This window comes from Natrix helvetica (assembly GCF_964273705.1).
Source record: "Natrix helvetica genome assembly, chromosome: 6".
NCBI lineage: Eukaryota > Metazoa > Chordata > Lepidosauria > Squamata > Natricidae > Natrix > Natrix helvetica.
Genome location: NC_138553.1, coordinates 10,911,021 through 10,934,813, shown reverse-complemented (window position 1 = coordinate 10,934,813; position 23,793 = coordinate 10,911,021). Strand labels below are relative to the sequence as shown.

The 23,793-nt window shown below is 40.1% G+C and overlaps 1 protein-coding gene across 1 annotated transcript in view; it reads right to left on the bottom strand.

The window, feature by feature from the left end:
* Window positions 1-2,059: 2,059 nt before the first annotated feature.
* The window catches only part of LOC309394978 (1-phosphatidylinositol 4,5-bisphosphate phosphodiesterase zeta-1-like), a gene marked incomplete at both ends in the record, with an annotated part of 82,354 nt that continues 60,620 nt past the window's right edge, over window positions 2,060-23,793 (bottom strand). Inside the window, 8 exons of the mRNA XM_081958698.1 lie at window positions 2,060-2,148; window positions 7,709-7,858; window positions 10,427-10,559; window positions 11,268-11,440; window positions 15,581-15,697; window positions 18,434-18,590; window positions 21,173-21,367; window positions 22,933-23,085. Coding sequence (XP_081814824.1) covers window positions 2,060-2,148; window positions 7,709-7,858; window positions 10,427-10,559; window positions 11,268-11,440; window positions 15,581-15,697; window positions 18,434-18,590; window positions 21,173-21,367; window positions 22,933-23,085 — 1,167 coding nt within the window. The remainder of the gene's footprint in view (window positions 2,149-7,708; window positions 7,859-10,426; window positions 10,560-11,267; window positions 11,441-15,580; window positions 15,698-18,433; window positions 18,591-21,172; window positions 21,368-22,932; window positions 23,086-23,793) is intronic.

Sequence of the window (23,793 nt, the reverse complement as noted above, 5' to 3'; positions counted from 1 at the left end):
CTTCTCCCTCCCCCCTAACATTCCCAAAAGAAATAGTGTTGGATTTGTTTTAGATTTGTTTTAGATCTCCTTTTTAACAATGGAAGAAAAAAAAATCTATCTGTTGGCTTACTAAAGATGTATTTGCTCAGCCTACAAGGAAATACACACACTTTGGCACCAAGTTTTCTGTTAGAAGAAAAAGATAATAACCAAACCCTTGTGAATTGGATAGAAAATTATCAAAGGCAAAGAGTTGACAGTCTGGTCTTGGACATGCAGCAATTGATGGCGTTGTGATTTTGGAAATGGAGTTCTACTCAAAAAGAGTCATTTCAGTGATAATACCACTTTATAATGCCGTGGTAAGACCAAACTATCCAGTTTTGGTTGCCATAATATAACAAAGTTGTTGAGACTCTAGAAAGAGTGCAGAGAAGAGCAACAAAGATGATTAGAGGACTGGAGTGTCCTTCAGATGGTTTCAGATGCCATCATGACTTTTTCACCTCCATTCACACCTGTTAAGATTGAACCACTTTGCTTCTTTCAAACCTTAACACTTTTCAACTTGCCAATGAACTGGGGTGGGGGAGGGATAGGGGAAACAGAATGCCGAGAATGTGTGCGTGGACCGTGAGAGTCTGGCAACCATCAAGGTCACCTTTGCAAGTACTTGAGAAAGAGATGGATTGTTCCCATAACAAAAGGACATCTCATAATTGGACAATGTGATCACCCAGGGGTGGGGAGAAAGGGAAGCTATTATTTATCTCCTGTGCCTTTGCACGGGAAAACCAGAGTTGGTTTTGACTCTTCAGTACCAAAATGATGTATTCAATGAAGTTTTACTTTTGGGAATTCAAAGCACCTGAGAGTGTTTCCTTATTTTGGGTTCACTAATCAGACAGTTGACACTCTGCTTCTCCCAAAAAATTTTTTAATGTTTACTAAATGTGTCCTGGAGGTTGATTAATAAAACAACTGGCAGCTATTTTAAGTGGTACCAAGAAAAGAACAATCTTGAGTTGTCTCCATCTTTTGCTTATGATCACCTCACAGTCATCTTGGTGGCCATTGGGAGAATAAAATCAATGACTAAGATGGGCCTTGGCCTCATCTAGCAGGCTATTTTTATGTTGCTCTGCCACATTCTTCTCCAGATGCCATTTATTCAACAGTTTCAAAACATTATTCATCATATTTATATGGTGCCATTTTTGGAGCAGATATTTCTTTGGAAAGAGAAGACAACATCATCATGCAAATGGGGGCAACTAAAGGTGCAGTTTATGGTGGTAAAAAAGGGTAAAAACAAGTCCCTGCAGATTTTACTCTGTTGCCAACTATATGGGTAGATCCTCATCTAAATTTCAAGACCATTGAACCAGTGCTGTCCGAAGACGTTTCTGTAGTCATATGGCTGAGTTGACATTATAGAGTGTTATTATCTTCCCACCAGAGTTGTAGCAATAGCAATAGCATTTAGAATTATATACCACCTCATAGTGCTTTACAGCCCTCTCCAAGCATCTTAAAGAGTCAGCATATTGCCCCCAACAATCAGGGTTCTCATTTTACCAACCTCGGAAGGATGAGTCAACCTTGAGCCTGGTGAGATTCGAACTGCCAAAGTGCTGGCAGCCAGCAGTCAGCAGAAGTAGCCTGCAGTACTGCATTCTAGCCATTGTGCTACCATGGCTCTTGTACCTATTTATCTACTCACATTTACATGCTTTCAAACTGCTAGGTTAGGACAGGAGCTGGGCAAGGTCAGGAGCTCACCTGTCACTTGGCGCTCAGGTCTCGAACCTTTCTAGCATCATAATCGCTCCAAGCTCAACAAGTTAACCACTGAGCCACCAAGATACCTCAATTTATAGTGGAGAGGGATACTATAAAGCTTTCCTTCCACAACAATTAAACACACACACACACACACGCACACACACCTATTCCATAGACCTAGTACTTCAAGTACTATAAACGCTTAGCTCTTCTATTAAAAAGTAGAAAGTATCACCTGCTTGGACCATGGTTGCTTTATTAAAACACACAGATGGAAGAGCAGGCGATGACATTACTGTTGAAAGTACCATATGTAGACAAACAGAGAGGCAGGCTTGAGGGTAACTCCAAGTTTGGAAACCAACGGAATGTGGCGATAACCTGAAAGAAAACCAAGATGTCAAGCAAGAAGCAACAGTAGAAAAAACTTAACCATCCACATTGACTTAGTGAACTAGATGGATCAACAGTCTGACTCTAGGAACCAACTGCCTAATGTTCTGTGTTTAGCTTCTGCATTGATAAACTTATTATTACAGTATCCATGCAGGTTGTGTCTCTCACACTAAATAAGAATAATTATCCAACCAGGCAAAATGAACAAAAAATATCTTATGGGTTCCTTGGTGCTCTCTGAGCTTGGTTGTTTTCTTGCAGATGTTTCATTATCCAACTAGGTAACATCATCAGTGCTAGAAGGGACTTGGCGAAATAAAGAATTCTATTCTATTCCATTTGATCCTACGCTACTCTACTCTAGACTAGTCTAGTCTATTCTTATGTTATCTGGAGTATGCCTTACATGCACACTGTGGCATATGCAAAAAGACACTTCCTCAGAAAGAACGATGCATTTTTACAAAATTTTAACCAATTGTTCCTCTTTGTGTGGTTTCAACAAGAACAGAGATCAATTTGACATAGATTTTTGAGACAATCCTCCTCTTTCTGTTTTCTCTGACTAACTTCATGCAGACATACACAAGTATATATTTTATCATTGCTTTTAGGTGCTCTGTTATTGAGAAATAGATGTTTTCTCCTTCCATAATAACACATAGATATTCTCTGACAGCACACCAAGTTTGTCATCTCATTAGAGTCTAAATATTTCATGATGCTTCATGCAGTGTGAAATATAGCTTAATATTTCTTGGGATATTTTATGATGGCGTGCATGCAATATTGCACCCAGGAAAATATTTTACAAATAGAACGTTATGCTTTTTGCAAGTTTGGAATGACAGAAGAAATGAACTAGAGAACATGACTGATTCCCATCAACACAAACTTAAATTCATTTAAAACACTATCTTCTCTTCTCTAAATCTGATTTTGGTTCATTTAAATCCTCCAAACAAGTCAGGGTATTTGTAAAGCAATCAGGATTCAATCTAATTCAGAATTAGGTAGAGGCTTAAATGTGAAAATTACTGGTAATAAGTGTGCACTGTGATTTGTATAGACATAAAGGCATTTGTTTGTTTGTTTGTTTGTTTGTTTGTTTGTATCCCACCTTATTATGTTTACAAATAAGTCCATATGGTAAAACTATCCAACACACCTTTCTCCTGTTTTGTCCACAACAACCCAGGCAGGGGTGAACTGCTGGGGTCGCAGGGGTTTAGGAGAACCTCTAGCTAAGATTCTGTGAGCTTCAGAGAACCACAAAATCCCACTCCTGGCTGGCCTCGCCCACCCTGCCCCTCCCCTCCCAGGAGTCCCCACGCAGCCTGTTTTGGATGCAGATAAGTGCTGGGCACAGGCAGAGGGTCGGGGAGGGCGAAAAATGGGCCTACCGGAATTTCAGGAAGGGCCTCCAGAGTGCCTCTGGAACAGTGGTGTGTTCCTCTCCCCGTTGCTACCGGTACACTGCGCAGAGGGCTGGGCTTCCTTCTCAGGCATGCACACTGCATGCACATGCACACTCCATTGCTCCTGTGACACCCAGTTGCTTGTCACAGGTCGTGCAGGCACCGCACACTGTGCGTGCATGCGCAGTTGGCCGGTTTCTTTATAAACAGGTATGGAACGCGGGAGGATGAGTGGGCCAAACGAGCCACCATACAGGTATGGTGGCCGCTGCTCCCGGCTACTACCAGTATGGCTGTACCGGCTGGAACCCACCACTGCTCCGGAGCCCGGGGAGACCGTTTTTGCCCTCCCGGGGGCTTGAGGAAAGCCTCCAGAGCCTGGGGAGGGCAAAAACACTCCCCCTGGCTGTGGTGCAGGAGGCTGACTAAGCCGCGCCCACCATGGCTACGCCCACCCAGCAACCGGGTAGAGAACCCCTTGCCCCTGCCTTTGAGGTAGATTGGACTGAGTGAGGGCGATTGGCCCAAGGTCACCCAGCAGGCTTTCATGGCTGAGGCGGGATTACTTTACTTTACTTTTACTTTTATTTAATTTATAAACCGCACCCTCTCCCCAAAGGGACTCGGGGCGGTGTACAGTCATAATAAAAACACAATATAAATACATATAGATAGAGGAGGCGACATACAAACTGTACAATAATAATTAAAATTAAAAGCAACATTAAAATCTACCCCTAAAAACTACCCCAGAATTAAAATAACTGCCAGGAGGATAAGAATGGGACTATAAATGGGCTAGGCCAGCTAATTGGAACAGGTGGGTCTTGAGTTTCTTACAGAAGGAGCAGAGGTTAGAACTCAAGGCCTCCGACTTTCTAGTCTTGATGCATTGACCCCTAGACCAAACTGTCACCATATAACTGAAGTTCCAGTGTAATCAAGAAAGGCAGCGAAGGATAACAAAGGGAATCTGAGTTTAATCCCCTCCTTTTGTAAATTTAAAAATATTCAAATCATGCTCCGTCCTTCTTACCCGTGACTTATCTTTGTTCTGTGTGCTGTCAACTTTCATTTATTTTTTTATTATTATGGTTAAGGGCCTCAAAAGCTAGCATGGAATGTATCTGGGCATTTCAATGGCTATTTTATTGGGCTATGTATGCAATGTTAAACTCAAAGTAATATTTTATAACCTGCATTTGAAAAAGTGAGATGTTCTGTTTTCCTGCAGCTCCTGGAGGGATCATTGATGGCTGGAAACTGGAAACTAGTTTGACTTCAGAAGGCTCCACATTAAAACAATGTCTGTGTGTTAAATATGGTTTGACATTTTCCTATTCTCTAAATTCAGAGTATAGTTTCTCTTCCTTTGGTTGCGATATGTATTACAGGGTATGTCTAGTTTAATGAAAAGAAGGACTAGGGGAGACATGATAGCAGTGTTCCAATATCTCAGGGGTTGCCACAAAGAAGAGGGAGTCAAATTATTCTCCAAGGCACCTGAGGGCAGGAGAAGAAGCAATGGGTGGGAACTAATCAAGGAGAGAAGCAACTTAGAACTTAGGAGGAATTTCCTGACAGTTAGAACAATTAATCAGTGGAACATCTTGCCTCCAGAAGTTGTGAATGCCCCAACACTGGAAGTCTTTAAGAAGATGTTGGATAGCCATTTGCCTGAAACGGTATAGGGTTTCCTGCCTAGGCAGGGGGTTGGACTAGAAGACCTCCAAGGTCCCTTCCAACTCTACTATTGTATTGTATTGTATTGTATTGTATTGTATTGTATCTCATCTACTGATGAGCTAAAGACAGGAATAAGGTTTTCTGGTGCTTGCTGTATTGCTAATTCTAGATAGAAGATCAAACACCAGTAAATCTGTTAATATTACAACAGATGTCTGTAGAAATTCTCAGACATCCAGTTCATGGTTGTCCCAAAGGTTTTTTTTTCAGGAGGCAACTGGACTTTCTGATTTTTCCATTGAAGATGTTTCACTTCTCATCCAAGAAGCTTCTTCAGCCTCCTGAAAAAGCACCATTGGGATTACAATAGGGGTGGGCTTCAAAAATGTCAGCAACTGGTTCTCTGCCCGGTTGCTGGGTGGGCGTGGCCTAGTTGGCCTCCTGAACCACATGGGAGCATTTTCACCTTCCTCAGGCTTTCCTCGAGCCTCTGGGGGGGTGAAAACTGCCTCCTCTGGGCTCTGGAGGCTTTCCAGAAGGCCTGTTTTTCCCCTCCCCAAGCCTCCGTGTTGGCCCTGAACTTACCTCACATCCAAAATGGGCCACGTGGAGACTCCAGGGAGGGGAGGTGCGGGATGAGATGGGTGGGATGGGCGGGGCCAGCCAGGGGCAGGATTTGGAGGTTCTCCAAACTGCTCATAACATTAGCTATGGGTTTTCCTGAACCTGGGCAGACCCGTAGCAGCCCACCCCTGGACTAGGGCTCTAACTAGGGATCAATACGTGATCACTTAAGCGATCATTAGCTACAATAATCCATTATACTACAGTGTGCAGTGATCATAAACAAGAACCACAACTGGCAGGGTTCCTTACCAGAATGTACAATCTAAATTTAGCATCCTTCACCACCTCTTAGCTTTTTAACTGCTTGGCTACGTTGTAAGCCAAAAGCACACAAAGTTAGAAAAACTTCTGTAGAATACAAATCTCACAACATGAAGCCTCTCACATATGAACTAAAATCTGTGGTACAAAAGAGTGAATTAAAAATAATATTTTAGGTTAGGATGGGCAAAACATAGCCAGTCACTCTTGCTGGAGGACAATTTCCATCATCCCAATAAGAGCCGCCGTACCGCAATGTTTAAAGTGCAGTACTGCAGGCTACTTCTGCTGATCACCAGCTGCCAATAGTTTGGCAATCCAAATCTCACCAGGCTCAAGGTTGACTCAGCCTTCCATTCCTCCGAGGTCAGTAAAATGAGGACCCAGATTGTTGGGGCCACTATGCTGACCCTGTAATCCGCTTAGAGAGAGCTGTAAATCACTGTGAAGCGGTATATAAGTTGAAGTGCTATCCCTCACAAACTTTGATCTTTGGGTTAAGGCAGCAAGCTAGAAATTGGGAGACCATAAATTCTTGTCAGGGGTGGGATTTTACCGGTTTGGACCAGTTTGGGCAAACTGGTAGCTTCGACCCTGGGAGCAAACCGGTCTGCCCCGAAGATCAGATGGGCCCACCCGCGCTATTTTCCTACTTTTATCTTCTCAGCTGATTCGCGGTGCACAGCAGATTGCCGCGTGAATCAGCTGTGTTACTTCTCCTCTGAAGAAACCCAGAAGTGAAGATTTTGCAAATTGTGCAATCACCAAACCGGTTGTTAAACCGGGAGGATCCCACCACTGCTTCCAGTCCCACCTCATTGTTCCTTGTCTGGCCTTCAGGTACTTTGGAAAATACCGTAGGTTATCTCTTTCCTCTTTGTGACAGCCTCTCAAATATTGAAACACTGCATCATTTTATCCCTGGCTCTTCTCTTCACTAGGTTATCCATGCCCAGATTTCTCTTCACTAGACTATCAATGCACTACCATTCATGCAGTGGGGAATGGAAGAATATATATGCCTTGCAATCATCTGGTCTTTAGCAGTCTTTTGAACAGTTCTTGAGTCCACTTGGAGGCTTGTCTGTGCCCTCAGGATCATCTGAATAGTGCAAATGGATTTCTTGGAACTGCTGAAAGGACTGTATTGTAAACAGGTGATAGATGGCGTCGTATCCCCCCCCTCTGTAGAGAGAGGGCTGTCCAAATTTAATGTAGATGACCTCTTTGACCCCTCTTTAAAACCAGCAGTCCTGTCAGTCCAGAGTGTGATCTTTGCTGCCTTTGCTGAAGAAGCTTCTTGGCTGAGAAGCTAAATGTCTTCAAGGAAAAACAAAGAAAGTCCAGTTGCATCTTGGAAAAAAAAAGCACCTTTGGGACAACCATGATCTTGGATGACGGAGAATCTCCATAGACATTAATGGTAGGACTTTAAAATCAAATATTGTACTGCCAGGTTTTCTGCTACAGGTGGTAATTCTCCTTACCTTGCATGGTACCTTGGGCAGGCAACTGCTTGTTACCTCTCATTAGTTAGAAAATAATGGTCTTACCTTTATTCATGCTCAAAAGTGGCAAAGTAAATTGGCCAAGGAAGTCATTGGCAAGAACTGCCATCTGATCTTCTACTACAAAGCGTACTAAGGCAAGATCTGGAACTTTGACAGTAAAGGTGAATGTCTCATTCCATCTAGGGTTCAAAGCTGAAATAAGCAGGAGAGAAAACTCTTGTTAATAGTTTCAAGCTGAATCACGAGAGGTGCTCTGAGTTTTGAGAACACCTTTTCTCCCCTTCCTCCTTATTTCAGAACCTACGCAGTTCTTCAATAAATTTTTGTTAAACCTGACATCTAAAAAAACCCCAAAGAGTTAAATTAAAACCCAAGAGATTTTTTAAAATATTGGGACTTCTGCAGATGTCTTGTCTCCAAGGAGAAATAATACGTTGTAATACCTGCATTGTTTTATTTTCTTTAATGCACACTTTTGCATGAATGTACTGACTCAAAAGCAATTGAATGGCATAAGGAAGCAAAATTCAGGTGAAGTATATAATATAACGATGTACCGTATTTTTCAGAGTATAAGACGCACCTTCCCCCTCCCAAAAAAGAGGGTGAAAATCTGGGGGCATCTTATATACTGAATACAGCATTTTTGGCTTCCTGAAACCCCGCCCCCTTCGCAAAAATGGACGTGCATATACTTTGGGAGGCCTGCAGAGTGCTCCTGGGGGCTGGGGAGGGCAAAAATGAGCAAAAAATGGGAGCACTTTGCAGGGCCTCTCAAACTCTCACAAAACTCTCACTTTCCACAAAAAACGAGGCATGCAGAGGGATTGGGAGGCCTGCAGAGTGCACAAACTTTTAAAAAAAATTTACATCTTCAAAATCTTGGTGCGTCTTATATGCCAGTGCATCTTATAGTTTGAAAAATACAGTATATAGAACAACCTGTAGCTGATTCTGTTGGGGCACCTATCTAATCACTTCAATAATATTCCATTTATTTATTTAAACCTTTTTTTTGAAGCCACTCATCTTAAAACAACTTTGGGCAGTTTAGAAGCAGTAGATATTCACCAATGTCATGGTCAGCCATATGAAATTAGAAACTGAATGTTGATACTTTCCCACACTGTACTAATTTAATTTTCCAAGAAAGCTAGCAAAAAATTATATGTTTGAGTGTGTGTCTGTTCTTTTTCCGACATATTCTCAATGTCAGCGGTGGATTTCACATTTTGTTACCACTAGTTCGCCCCACATGCTCCTGCTTCACCCCCTTGAATGCATGTGCCCAGACTTCCGCGCATGTGCCCAGCCTCAAAAATGTGCCTAAATAAGATGGCATAGAGCCGAGGAGGTTGGTTGGGAGCTACCTGTTTGGGCAAACCGGTCCTAACCGGCTGAATACTCCCTCTGCTCAGATATTTTCCTAAAATATGGATACAGATAGTCCTCAATTTACAACCATTCATTTAGTGACCATTCAAGGACAACAGCACTTTAAAAAGTGCTTTACAACCGATCCTTACATCTCCAAGGTCACCTGATAAAAATTCAAGAACATGAATTTTTTAATAGTTGCAGCATCCTGGGGTGATGTGATTACCAATTGCAACCTTTCCAGTTGGTTTCTGAGAAATAAAGTCAGAGGGAAGTCGGATTTGCTTAATGACCGCATGATATGCTTATCAACTGTGCAGAAAAGGTTGTAAAATTGAGTGTGATTCACTTAACAACCACCTTGGTTAGCGTGGAAATTTTGGTCCCATTATGATTGTAAGGACTGCCTGTATTGTAATTTTATTTCTTAATGCAGTATAGTTTGACAAAATTATGGCCTAATGTACATTTTTTGATTCCAGCATATTCTTTTTTTGTAGAGGTTTCATCTTAATGAATTGGGGATTTTTTGTGGCTATTCCCCCCTAATTTAGATCTGTGTAAGAGGTACAAATTTCACTATATATTTTAAAGAATGTCAAGTGTTAAACTACTTTCATTGCGTGCATAGATTAAAGGCGTAATCTATGGTAACATAAAATAATTTGTATTTATGACTCGTTGTTCAGTTGTTCTTTGAGATGTTTCAACTTTTTGGCATAACAACAAATAGCAACTTTGATCATGTATTATTAAAAAAAAAAAAAAAAGCACTAACCCCTCTTATTCCAAAAGGTATGGCACCTATAAATTTATAAATTTTGTATCTCTTCTCCTCTGCTCATCATCCAAATTTTTAAAAATGTGGATATCTTTGGAAATGTTATGTACAAAAACCTCTTCCATTTGTCAACATTGTGTTTGTATAATGTTACAGACTGTATTGTAATATGATGCACTACAGTAAACATATTTGTAATTGGGTTAAAATCAATCCTGTTGCTGAAAGTTGCATACAAAAGAGAGTATTAATAATAGCCATGCATTATAGATATAGAATTCGTTAGAAATTTAATGAATAAATAATAATTATAATTATAATTGCAACAACTGTGTATTGTTGTTAGTATGTACATTTATATATTGTAAATAGTATGTATTACAGAAAGTTCTGTGTAAACCATTTACAAAAAAAAATTATGCATTTGAAAGCCCCTATTAATAAAAATGATCTGAAGAACATTTGATATAATAGAAAAATAAGGTAATATATGCAATATTGTAACCGACAGAAGTTAAGAGAGTCCCATGCATTCTTAACTCTGATAGGCTTTACAGATTACTGAATTAACTCTTACAACTTTTTTATTTCATTCAACTTACCATTATTCTTTATGACAGAAGTCTGTCGTTTTGTCATATCTGCTGGAATACCATGAATTTCTATTTTGACTAAAGGATCAGCCTTGTTACTTTTGGAGAGGTTACTTGGAGGTAGCTGGTAGCCACTAATAATCTGGAGAAAAGAGATGTATGTTGGTATGCATCCTTATACTAATGCTGGATTATATCAGTGCACAACTAATTATCCAATTGTTGCCAGGCTGCAAAAGTGCTGAAGCTAACCTGGATGGCCAGAGTTTGCAGCAGCAATCACATTCAGAAAGCACACACAAGAAAGCACACACAAGAAAGCAGGATTAATAATAATAATAATAATAATAATAATAATAATAATAATAATAATAATAACAACAACAACAACAACAACAACAACAACAACATACAATACCAAAAGCAGGTTTTCCAAGATAGCAGTAAATACAAGAAAAACACAAGTAGTTTCACTTTCAGTTCTCAGCTAAGTAAGGCTCCTTCCTGTCTCCTTGTTGCTTACATGGCAAATACTGTTTCAGAGTCCAAATAACCCTAATTGGCTGACTTATTTTCTATGCCTATTCATTGGCTGACCTTGTTAACATGTGTTCCACGTCAGGAAGCTAGCCTGCTGAATACCATGGATGCTGGTAGGCAGAGGCAGAATTTTTCTTCTTGTTTTCCTTCCCAAAAACCAAGGTGCGTCTTATACACCGGAGAGTCTTATACTCCAAAAATACAGTATCGTTCTCAGATTTTTTTAGTCAAATGCTTTGATGGTAGTTCACTTCATGATATCAAGGAATTGTAGCTTATATAGGTTGAAGTTTCCATGAAACTGCCTTACCTTTATTGTTAGCGTAATGGGATTATACCTATCACCCACATTAAATGGGTCAAAAGCAGAGTCTCTTCTTCTCAAGAATTCTGGTTTCAAAACGTAGCCAGAGCCTCCATTGTCCAAAAATTTCCCAATGAGTAAATCCATCTGCACACCAGGTGTTTGGAAATTTAAGGCCACTGTAGGAAAAAAATAAAAATAAAGTGAAACATGCTTCTCCCTTTTAAATATTTTTTTACATTTTATTTCCAAAATTAAAATCCAAACCTTCAACAGAAAAAAAGGAAACAAAAATAAAATAAAACTAAGAAAAACAATTAAATGTCCATAAAACCCCCCAAATACTAATATAAATTATCTCCCCTAGTTAAATACTGAAAAATATATTTCAAAAGTAATAGTTGTCCTCCCTTCCCTTGCAAAATAGGTCTACAATTTATAAACTTCTACAGCTCTATTTACAGAGACGTGGTGGCTCGGTGGCTAAGATGCTGAGCTTGTTGATCAGAAAGGTCAGGAGTTTGAATCCCTAGCGCTGCATAATGGAGTGAGCTCCCATTACTGGTCCCAGCTTCTGCCAATCTAGCAGTTTGGGGGGGCGGAAATGCAAGTAGAAAAAATAGGGACCACTTTGATGGGAAAGTATCAGCACTCTGTGCACCTTTGGCATTTAGTCATACCGTCCACATGTCCACGGAGACGTCTTTGGACAGCGCTGGCTCTTCGGCTTTGAAAGGGAGATGAGCACCGCGCTCTAGAGTTGGGAACGACTAGCACATATCTGCAAGGGGAACCTTTACCTTTTATAGCTCTATTTACCCAAGTTATTTGACCTCCCATCTATCTCCTGGGGGAAAAAATGTTAATAGGTATTCGACAAAGGACCTAAACTTCAAAGCCTCATTCACAATCTATCATTGTATTTCACACTCAGGAAGTCCACAACTGTCTCTAATCTATCTTAAATCCCTGCAGTCATTCTATCTGAGCTGTCCAGGATCAAATATCTTCAATTGTTTCTTAATAATCATTTTTTTCCTTAAAATTATAATTGAGATATTTCCAAACAATTGCATCTCGTTCATAGAACTCTGTTGTGGATATCTACACAGCACTTGTTCAGAAAGTTTTTGTACGGGTTTGTTGGACCACAAAATGTCTTAACAGCTGTCTTCCAATGGATATGAATCTATTACACAATCTCCATCACTATTCTTAAGAAAATCCAGTTCATCACTGATCCATACTGCCATCTCTCAGCCTTTTAAATCCATGCCCCTTTCATCCTTCTCCAACGAGCCTGCAATTATCAAGCAAAGCTCCTTCTCCTTTAATTGTGTGTCAGAATTCATGGTTAGAATGTATGACACCGTCTATGCAACCACTACAGTATAGTATTCAGCCAGGATTCTGCAAAATATATTTCTGATTGCGAGCATTGCAAGATTTTGTTCAAAGCTGCAAAGTGAGTCCTCCAACGTCCCTTCCAACTCTGTTCTTCTGGTGAATTCTCATCCCAGCAACCTACATCCTCTACAGCAGGGCTGTGAAACTCCTTGCCCGTGGGCCAGATGCATTTCATGCCTGGTTTAGTGAAAGGGGGAAAGTCCCAATACCTCACATGACACCACTGTGATGACATGAGTTTGACACCCCTGCTCTTCGGGGATGTAGAATCAAATGTCCTTCCTACGATTGTGCTTGCAATTGCTTGCTTATTTTGGATTATATTTTGTTTATTTTTCTTTCAAGATTCATTTTGTTCATTTTGTATTTTTGGTCTTGAATATAAATTGTGGATTGGAAGGGTTAAACTCCATGTTGAATCAGGCAAGGCCAGGGATGCCTGAAAATAATAGGTCACTATCAAAAGATTATGTTACTATCAAATCATCATATCTCCAAAGGAAAACCACTCACTGATTGAGATCCTTCGCTTCAGTTCATAAAAGAACTGAAGTCACGCCTCCCCTAGGTATCAATAATTTGTTCTGGTGCCTCTGTTGGTATTTCACAAACATCCAATTTTCTGCAAGACAGGCTTCCCCAGTCCTGAGCAACATGCAATTAATGTTCTTTTCATGCTAGGAAAATGTGCATGAGGATACAGCGCATTTCATCAAAGCTTTTGGTGTCGCGGAGTTCGCATCATAAAATAGAACAATTTGTCTTTTGTTATGCGCTACAGCAAGACCATTAAGGGTGAAAATAAAGCAATGATTGTTGAACGCAACAGGAAAGGGTGGCATTTATCTGTCACCCTCTTCTCAGGCAAGACTCCCACCAGCTGCTGTAGATTTAAAAAAAACAGGGATCTGAATCCACACAATACCTGTTGAAAGTTGAAGTATTCTGTGAGTGTGTCTGTGTGTATAAGAGTGAAAGTGAGAAAGATCACATTCCTAAGAGCAGAAATCTCATTTGAAGAATCAAATTACTAAAGCAGATTTGATAACAAAAGTTTACTTACTGGAAATTAATTATTGGCCTAAACAAAGCCTACAATCATATTAACTGTCTCCTGCCAGGAAGAGAGTCAAACAACATACGGTTCATGCATTTGGTTTGAGAATTAAAGCAGAAGGAAGTAACCTCATATTATCAGTCTCTTAGACCACCATTTCATAACTGAGCATGTTCACGATGTGTAGACATCCCCAGCCAAAAGAGCAATTGCTAAGAATTTTGAAGTCCACTCATTATAAAGTTGTCCAGGTGGGAAATGTTATTGTAGACAAAGAACAGGAGTGATAAGTACAAAGGGAACAGAGGATAAATCTTTAATTCTATTTCCCCCTTTTGGTTACTAGATTATGAGGTACTGAAGAGAAGGTTCCACAGGAATTGGACCTCCAAAACTGCCATCACATTTACAAAATAGAAAACCGGGAGTGGGGGGAGGAATGGATTGTAAAGGGGAACTAAAAGGGGGAAATTTGTTTCTTTGAATTTAGGATTTAGAATTAGCTTCACCATGGGGGGGGGGAACTGTATGCTTGATACAAGTCAACATCACTTTAATGGCACACAACATCTGTCCTTATCATAGAGAGTTGTGGTAGTGCAGTGGTTAGAATGCAGCATTGCAGGCTACTTCTGCTAACTGCCGGCTGCCAGCAATTTGGCAGTTCGAGTCTCACCAGGCTCAAGGTTGACTCATCCTTCCATCCTTCCCAGGTCGGTCAAATAAGGACCAAGATTGTTGGGGGCAATATGCTGATTCTGTAAACTGCTTAGAGAGGGCTGTAAAACACTATAAAGCAGAATATAAGTCTAAGTGCTACTGCTAGTGCTATGCTATAGTGCTAAGTGAAACAGATAAATTTACACCCACTACAGACAAGTATCCTTTACTAGCTGTAATTTATTCAATTTATATTCCATTTCCTATCAAAGAATAGTGGTGGAAAATAACATTGGTGATCCTTGTTTCTTTGGTCAACAAATGGAGCCCACTATGCTTGTTCTCTCTTCTTCTCTTGGCCCCATGGATCTTTCTGGCAGTCTTGAATACCGATCTATTTTGGCCCCCAATGATAATTTTCCCAATGTAAATCTGGGCTTGTCCCATTCACACAGCATAGCAGATTCGGTTAGAATCTAAGGGACCGGCAAAGATGTTTAAAGATAAGTCAGCGAAAAGTTGGAAATGCCACCAGACACCAGGGTCATATTGTCATATGTGATGGACATGAGTAAAAGCCAAAAAATATTGGATAAAAATATGTACATGGTTGGAGGAGATGACACAACAGCAGATTGATCTGAAACCTGAATTATTTTTGTCGGGGATTTTACCATAAACTTACAGTAAAGAAAATGTATACTTGATAATTCACGTAATAACTAAAGCTAGGATTGTATTTGCACAAAATTGGAAAAATGAAGATATTCCTATGGATGAGAATGTGATTAGGAAAATATTAGAATGTGCAGAAATGAATAGGTTAACACTTGAAATTAAAGAGAAAGAAAAATCTGATCATTATAACATATGGGAATTATTTTATCAATGGTTAGAGAATAAATATGAAAAGTGGAAAAAAGCAGAGAAGTGAAATAGAGAAAACGTTTTAACAAAGTTAAATAAGCTAAGAAGAGGATTGTTATAGTATTAGGTATGGTATATATTAGTATTAGTATTAGTATTAAGTTAAGGATAGATAACATAATAAATATGGCTGTAAATTGTAATTGTTATTGTATAAAATATTTGCACAACATGTTTGTATCCAGACGACACACTGTTTAATGGAAGGCGATGTTTGAATTAAAATAAAATAAAATAAATTTTAGAAAAAAGAATCTAAGGGACCTACCTAGCTGACTTCCAACATTCCAAAATTCTTGAGGATCATAATTTGAAGAGTCTGTTCTGGTTCCCTTGGGGTAGATTCTTGTCAGAAAGCGGACGGTGTGCGAGACAAAGTCAGGAGCTGCAAAAAAAAAAAAGTTCAAAAAGTTATTGCAAAGAAATACGCCTAACATTTTTTGTTACTGCTGCTGTTGCTCTGTGTTATTGGTTCACTGCTTCTTTTATTGCTTCTTTTATTATGCATATTTTTGAATTGTTTCAAGGAATGCTTCTCTCAACTGTTTTGACCTACTTTCTGATTATCGCTAAGGTTTGTTGTTTTTTGCAATGAGAAGCAATATGTAAATATTTTAAATAAAATAAATAACTGTGCAAAAGGCTGCAGACCATTTTTTAAAAAAGCAAATATAACAAGCGGATAAGGTTTTAAAAGGGAGATTGTGTATGCTGACAAAAAATTCACAATATGTATTTATGCTGCATCAGAAGTGGATTACTACCGGTTCGGCCTGGATTGAGCGAACTGATAGTGGCCACGGTGGGAGGCTCCGCCCACCCACCCGGATGCTTCTGCACATGTGCAGAAGCATTGTGCACGCACCCAATAGCACACAGGAGCGCGCCCAAACCAGTAGTAGAAAAATTGACAACCCGCCTCTGTGCTACCTGCCTTTTGGGAGGGGGAGAACACCAGAGCCAGTTTGGGGTAGTAGTTAAGGCACTAGTCTAGAAACTAGGAGACTGTGAATTCTAGTCCTGCCTTAAGCATGAAAGACATCTGGATGACTTTGGGTCATGCGAGTCTGCGAGTTCTAGTCCCACGTTAGGCATGGAAGTCAGTTAGGTGACCTTGGGCCAGTCATTCTCTCTCAGCTCTAGGGAAGGTAAATCACTTCCAAAAATCTTGCCAAGTAAATTGCAGGGACTAGTCCAGTCATCAGGAGTCAACAATGACTCAAAGGCACAATATACCTGAAAGCAGTTTAGCCACGAAGAAGCTAGATTGATTTAGCAACAATTAAAGTAAGAGAATTTCAGGAGGATTGTTATGGATCTTCTCGCACTTCCTTCTCTCTTGTGGTGAGCAAGAGTAAATGTGAGCAGTCAATCTGTCTTCTTGTGATTTCATTAAAGCCCCAGGGAAGACATCAAGAGGAAACTCTTCCTATTGCTTATTGTTTTGAGGTGTGTTTTTTTTTCGGTAAGAGTGCCATCCTCAGTAAAGAGGGCTCTGAAATTGATAGAGAATGTCTCCTATCTCTGAAGAAATTCAGATAAATTGTCCACCCAATTTCTCTATCTTTACATTTGCTGGATAATTTCAAAAAGGCCAACTATCCTGACAGCCCAAATATTTTGCTATGATCCATATTTCTGCAAGCATCATGGACCACATTCTGTGCGAAGATCCACTTCAGAACAAGAAAAACGACATGATTAAGCCAACTGTAGGAAGTTCTATTTGCAAGATTTATTCCAGTTTAGGTAGCAGGAGGGAGGGTGGTAGATAAATTGAGAAGCCTTGAGGTTACATCTACTGTAAATATCAGGCAGTAGAGTATATTTCTGCCTTGCCAGACTGACTTGGTTGATCTTTTAAAAAATGGCAAGTAGAGTCAGACCTGGTTAGCATTTAGATGAAAACCAGTGGGAGATCTCAGGACTGGAGGCTAGATTGGGAGGTAAACAAAGAATAGAATAGAATAGAATAGAATAGAATAGAATAGAATAGAATAGAATAGAATAGAATAGAATAGAATAGAATAGAATAGAATAGAATAGAATAGAAGGGATAGGATAGAATAGAACAGAACAGAGGAGAAGGGAAGAGAAGAGAATACAAAGAATAGAATAGAATAGAATAGAATAGAATAGAATAGAATAGAATAGAATAGAATAGAATAGAATAGAATAGAATAGAATAGAATAGAATAGAACAGAGGGATGGGATGGGATGGGATGGGATGGGAGGGAAGGGAAGGGAAGGGAAGGGAAGAGAAGAGAAGAGAAGAGAAGAGAAGAGAAGAGAAGAGAAGAGAAGAGAAGAGAAGAGAAGAGAAGAGAAGAGAAGAGAAGAGAAGAGAAGAGAAGAGAAGAGAAGAGAAGAGAAGAGAAGAGAAGAGAATACAGAATGGAATGGAATGGAATGGGATGGGATGAAATGGAATGGAATAGAACAGAATAGAATAGAATAGAATTCTTTATTGGCCAAGTGTGATTGGACACACAGGAATTTGCCTTTGGTGCATATGCTCCTAGTGTACATAAAGAAAAATAAAATAGAATATATTCATCAAGAATCATAAGATACAACACTTAATGATAGTCGTAGGTTACTAATAAGCAATCAAATTATACTAGAAAAAAAACAATATAAATGTTAAAGATACAAGCAACATGGTTATAGTCATAAGTGGAAAGAGATAGGTACTAGGAAGGATGAGAAGAAGAATAGTAATACAGTCTTAGTAGATAATTTGACAGTGTTGTTGTTTAGCAGAGTGATGGTATTTGGGAGAAACTGTCCTTGTGTCTAGTTGTTCTGGTGTGCAGTGCCCTATAGCAATGTTTTGAGGGTAGAAGCTGAAACAATTTATGTCCAGGATGTGAGGAGGTAGCACTGAAAAGCCACATCAGTGTTGTTACCCATAACAATTACGTGGAAGTGTCCATAAATCCCAGAGTTCAATTTGACACAAAAGAAACTTTGATATATATCCCTGTAATACATTCAAAAGCTTCATAAACTAACACAAGGCACTTTTATTCTCTTTGGAAAACTACGCTGGCTCCAAAACAAATAGAGAAATATGCAGCTCACTTAAATATTAGTTCATGGTTGAAACTTCTACATTACCTCTCCGGCTGATGAGCTTCTGACCTTTCACCTCTCCGATTGAATTATTTTGGTAGCATTTCTGCTTCTCCTTGGAATCCTCAAAGCTGACAAACTTCCGAGAAGCGGTATAAATCACGAGTTCAGAAAGGAGCAAAGCCACATGGACTTTATGGCCCTAGGAACAGAGATTGACAAACGTTGTGACTCTCTGAAGTGAAAGTAATGTGCAGCATCAAGCTTAAGTACATCAGGGGTGACAAGATCGGGAAGACAGGGTAGTTCTAGATAGACACATTCTTTGGTCTCCTCCCATTCCATGTGAACAAAAGAGAGTGGGTAAATATCCATCTTTAGATTAAGATGGTCTTGGGATAATGGGATTATTGCACCTAAAATGCTTTGGACCACATCTTTGCGCCTCTGACATTTTTTTCCTACAAGGAACGTTTCGATGGAATTATCCAGGATAGATTCTGGCAGACATGTCTGTTACTGGGGATTAGGTGGGGTGCAGAGGTGGTATTCAGCAGGTTCTGACCACTTCTGGAGAAACAGTAATGGAAATTTTGAGTAGTTCAGAGATCTGGTAAATACCACCTGACTAGCCCCACCCCCATCTATTCTCTGCCTCCCGAGTTCCAGCTGATTGGGAGGGAATGGAGATTTTACACTGTCCTTCCCCTGGAGTGGGGAGGGAATGGAGATTTTACACTGTCTTTCCCCTGGAGTGGGGAGGGAATGGAGATTTTACAGTATCCTTCCCCTGGAGTGGGAAGGAATGGAGATTTTACAGTATCCTTTTCCTGCCATCTCACCAAGCCACGCCCACCAAGCCACGCTCATAAAACCAGTAGTAAAAATGTTTGAATCCCACCAATGGTGGGATGCTAAAGACAAAAGCAGCTTTGTGCTATTATGATAGAAGATGCATATGTGCATTGTGATATCAGTTTCATGCAGATACCAAAGAAGTGTTATTTCCATAGCTGCTTTGGTGGTGCCTTGACGGCAAACATGGGGATGACTTGAACCTAGATTGATAAATGCACAACACCTTTTGGGTGCTTTCAACCCCTTTTCAGAGTTGGGAACTGTGCTGATTTAGAGAAAGCAAGCTGCCTGCGTAAGCATAGGCATTCTCTTCCCATTTTTTTTAAATGAGTAGTTTTCTATTTATGATCTACTGTATATATGTGAACCTGAAATCATGCAGAAGTTCCTGAGTTGGTTCTGTTTGAAAGAGACCAGCACAGCAATATTTTTTGGCAATGGGAACATCAGAGTGGATGACCTACAGTGACAAGCTGTAAGGTATGTGGAAATGACCTTGAAAGATAGAAAGAAGAGTCGCAGCCTAGATCAGCATGGTTAGCTGAGGAATTCTGGGAGTTGAAGTCCACAACAGAGGTGGTTTGCTCCCAGTTTGGCCCGGTTCGGCTGAACCGGTAGTGGTGATTTGGCCTGGGTCACAGAACCAGCAGCAATTCAGGCTGGCCACGCCCCCAAACTGGTTCCCTCGTCTCTTCTGCCATTGCCAGCACATTTCTGCTCATGCACAGAACAATTTACAGCCAACTCTGCATGCGCGAGCAATATGAAACAAACCGATACCACAACCAGTACAGGAACGCACCCCTGGTCCACAAGTCTTAAAGTTGCCAAGTTTGGAGGATCCCACCCCCCTGGCTTAGACATAGACTAATAAATAAAATTTAAGGAAGGGTGATATAAGCATCTCAGCAGGGATGTTCTTGTTTTCTAATTTTTGGGAAAGTCAAAGTGAGAGGAGTACTTTTTAGACCTGCAAGATTCTGTTAATGTAACTTCACAATAAAGGCAGAGCTAAAACTCTTTGTTGCGCTTCTTGCCTGGACTTCCTCACAAGGCTAATTGAATGGCAAGAGAATTAGAAAGTTTACTTCTCAGCACCTGCCAATTGCCCCCATTAGCTGTTTTCAGAGAGAAAGAGAAGCTTTGAGTGAGATAGAGAAAACAATTGAGAGAATTAGAGTGAATGAGCAAGAACACACAAGACAGGTTGTAACAGAGCAAGACTATGACAGAGAACAAGGATATCTCAATGAAAGTGTTTCCTAACCTTGCCAACTTGAAGATGTGTGGACTTCAACTCCCAGAATTCCCCAGCTGGGTCCAGCAGGACCCATGAATCCCAGAAATTGTGATTAGTTTTGAGGGAGCTGGCTTACTGTCAGGGTTCCAACAGATGCCCTAATTAAATCATGAGCCTCAAGCCAAGCTTCAAAAGAAATCCAGTTATTTATTAACAGCTTCACGTTGGCAAGAGAAGCCAGCTCTGACCCCACATAATTTACGGTCCCAATCATGACCCTGTTTCCCCCCCTCCCCGCTCCCTGAGTGTGTCATCAATCACATTCACCAAAGGGGCAATTTCTGGCCGCTGTAAGTAACCCTGGGATACAGCTTGAGAGAGATAAGTCTGGAATGTGCACCTGTCTTTTGCTGCTGTGCCGTTTCATTGGTTTCCCACCCCCACTTTCCTATGGCAACTCGAGAGCAGGCCAGGGATGCTTTGTGAGTTGGCATTAGAATTCTTTCATGATGGCTTCATTAGGTTTTTTTTTTACGGATTGAGACGTTAATGTTTTGGAAACCAGTTCTTGCAGTTTCGTGCCCAGCAAGTCAGGCCTGCAAGCATTTGAGAAAAGCCTTACTTATCTTTTCTTATTTTGAAAGAATCAGGGCAACGTTGCTGTGGACGATTGGCCCTTGGCTTACCTTATCTTTTTTATGTTGTTTCCGAATGAGCGCTTTCTTTAGCATCTGTCCAGAAGTTTCATCCTCGTCATCACCTGACTCCAAGGTATCGTCAGTCTCTTCTGTAAGGCCCTTATATGCCTGACCCCTCCGATTAAGGGTGTCTTGGAGTGATCCAGCTTTCTTATTTTTGATCAGGATCTTTAATTTCAATTGCTATGAAGGGGAAAAGGTACGCTCATTCAGCATGGTAAGCTACAAAACTCAATGACAAGGACAATTAAGACAAGTTTCTAATGTAATGAAAAAGAGGACTAAGGGTGATATGATAGCACTGTTCCAATATCTCAGGGGCTTCCACAAAGAAGAGGGGAGATCAACCTATTCTCCAAAGCACCTGAAGGCAGGACAAGAAGCGATGGATGGATACTAATCAGGGAGAATAGCAAGCGAGAACTAAGGAGTGATTTCCCAACAGTGAGAACAATTAATCAGTGGAACGACTTGCCTCCAGAAATTGTGGGTACTCCAACACTGGAAGTTTTTAAAAAGAGATTGGACAACAATCTCATCTGAAATGACTCTGGAAGAGATGTGCGAATCGTTTTTCCCTCGGGTGCCAAAAGGGCGTGCCGACATCCATAATCCATGCCAACCCCCACAGCCCCTACACATGCGTCTCCATGGTCATGTGGCCACAGAGATGGAATCAAAATGCGAGTTCTTGGCAACTGTCAGGTATTTGCAGCATCCTGGGGTCAACTTTCCAGCCAGCTTCCAACAAGTAAAGTTACAGGGGAAACCAGATTCTCTTAATAACCACATGATTTACTTAATAATGAGGCAATGATTTGCTTCACAACTATCACAAAAAAAAGGTTGTAAAATCAGGTGTTGTTCAATTAGCAAACATCCTGCTTAGCAATGGGAATGTTGGTCCCAATTGTGATCATAAGTCAATGACTGCCATAGTCTTAGTATTATCCTTAACCTGAATGAATCTTTTTTCATGGAGGTGTTTAAGAAGAGAGTGGACGGCATTTGTCTGAAAGGGTCTAGATTTTCTGCTTGAGCAGGAAGTTGGGTTAGACGACCCTTACAACTCTAGTTTTCTAGTCTAGTCTAGTTGAGTCTAGTCAAGTTGATTCGAGTTTAGTCTAGTTTATGCTATTCAATTCAATTTTATTCTATTTGTCATTTTCCTACTCTTCTCTACTCTATTCTATTCATCATTTTCCTATTCTACTCGTCTTTTCCTACTCTACTTTACTCTATTCTATTCTATTTGTCATTTTCCTACTCTACTCTACTTTACTCTACTCTTCTCGCCATTTCCTACTCTTCTCTACTCTATTCTACTCATCATTTTCCTATTCTACTCGTCTTTTCCTACTCTACTTTATTCTATTCTATTTGTCATTTTCCTACTCTACTCTACTCTACTCTTCTCGCCATTTCCTACTCTACTCTATTCTCTTCATCATTTTCCTATTCTACTCGTTATTTCCTACTCTACTTTATTCTATTCTATTCATCATTTTCCTACTCTGCTCTACTATACTTGTCATTTTCTACTCTACCTTACTCTGTTCTGTTCTATTCTATTCTTAATTAAGGTTTGCATTGACTGGAAGCAAAATGAGTATTACCATCCCTTCTCAGCAAAATTTGTCCCAAATTCATTTTTTATGATGGAAAAACAAACCGCAGCAGATCTATCCATCTGTCATCCTTAACTTTTGTGGGTTTTTTTCCCCCTAAGGAGGAGCACATGATTTTACCTCTGGGGAGGGTAATTCTGATGGCACAGCATTGTCAATAGTTGTAGTACACAAACTATCACGAAGGATGTCGAGGAGATGAGCTGCCATCCTTTCCTGCTGTGGAGGGCTGCAATGATTTTCCAGTGACAAAATGATGGGATAATCTGAAGCCTGAAAATAAATTAAAGAGGTTATAGGAGATGCTACATCATCACAACATATAGGGGCCAACGAAGACTACGCCCATACGTTTGCATACAGTTCCTAGTTTTAGCTCTTTAGCCTTTGTGATTGTCATTTCTCTTTATGTAGCTTTTTAATTTGACACCAGACTATTCTAGTCTCACATTTACAATACTCTTGTTTAAATACAGATGCAAGTGGTGTAATGATTTTATGCTTCGTGTCAGCTATTTTAAATCATATTCCAAATAGTTGAGATGGTTTATATTTACATAATACATTTGTATGTTTCTGCATTTTAATTATATTCTGCCCAGAGTAGCTCTGTGTGAGAGATGGGCAATCTTCATTTGATCCATAAATAAATAAAAATATTTACTCGTTATCCCATTGTTTTATCCAAACTGTATCTATAACTTCTATACTCACTCTTGTCATAATCTTAAACTTAACGTCTCAATGGTATCGGTATCAAAATTTTATAGTTAGTTATTTAAATCTTATGCATTCCTGAGGGTTATAGAGTACTCCTGGGGGCGCAAAAACGAGCAAAAAATGGCCAGTTTTCACTCATTTTTGCCCTCCCCAGCCCCTAGGAGCACTGTGGAAGCCTCCTAAAGGCTATGCACGACCATTTTGGTGAAGGGGGCAGGGTTTCGGGAGGCCAAAAATGATGTATTCAGTGTATAAGACGCA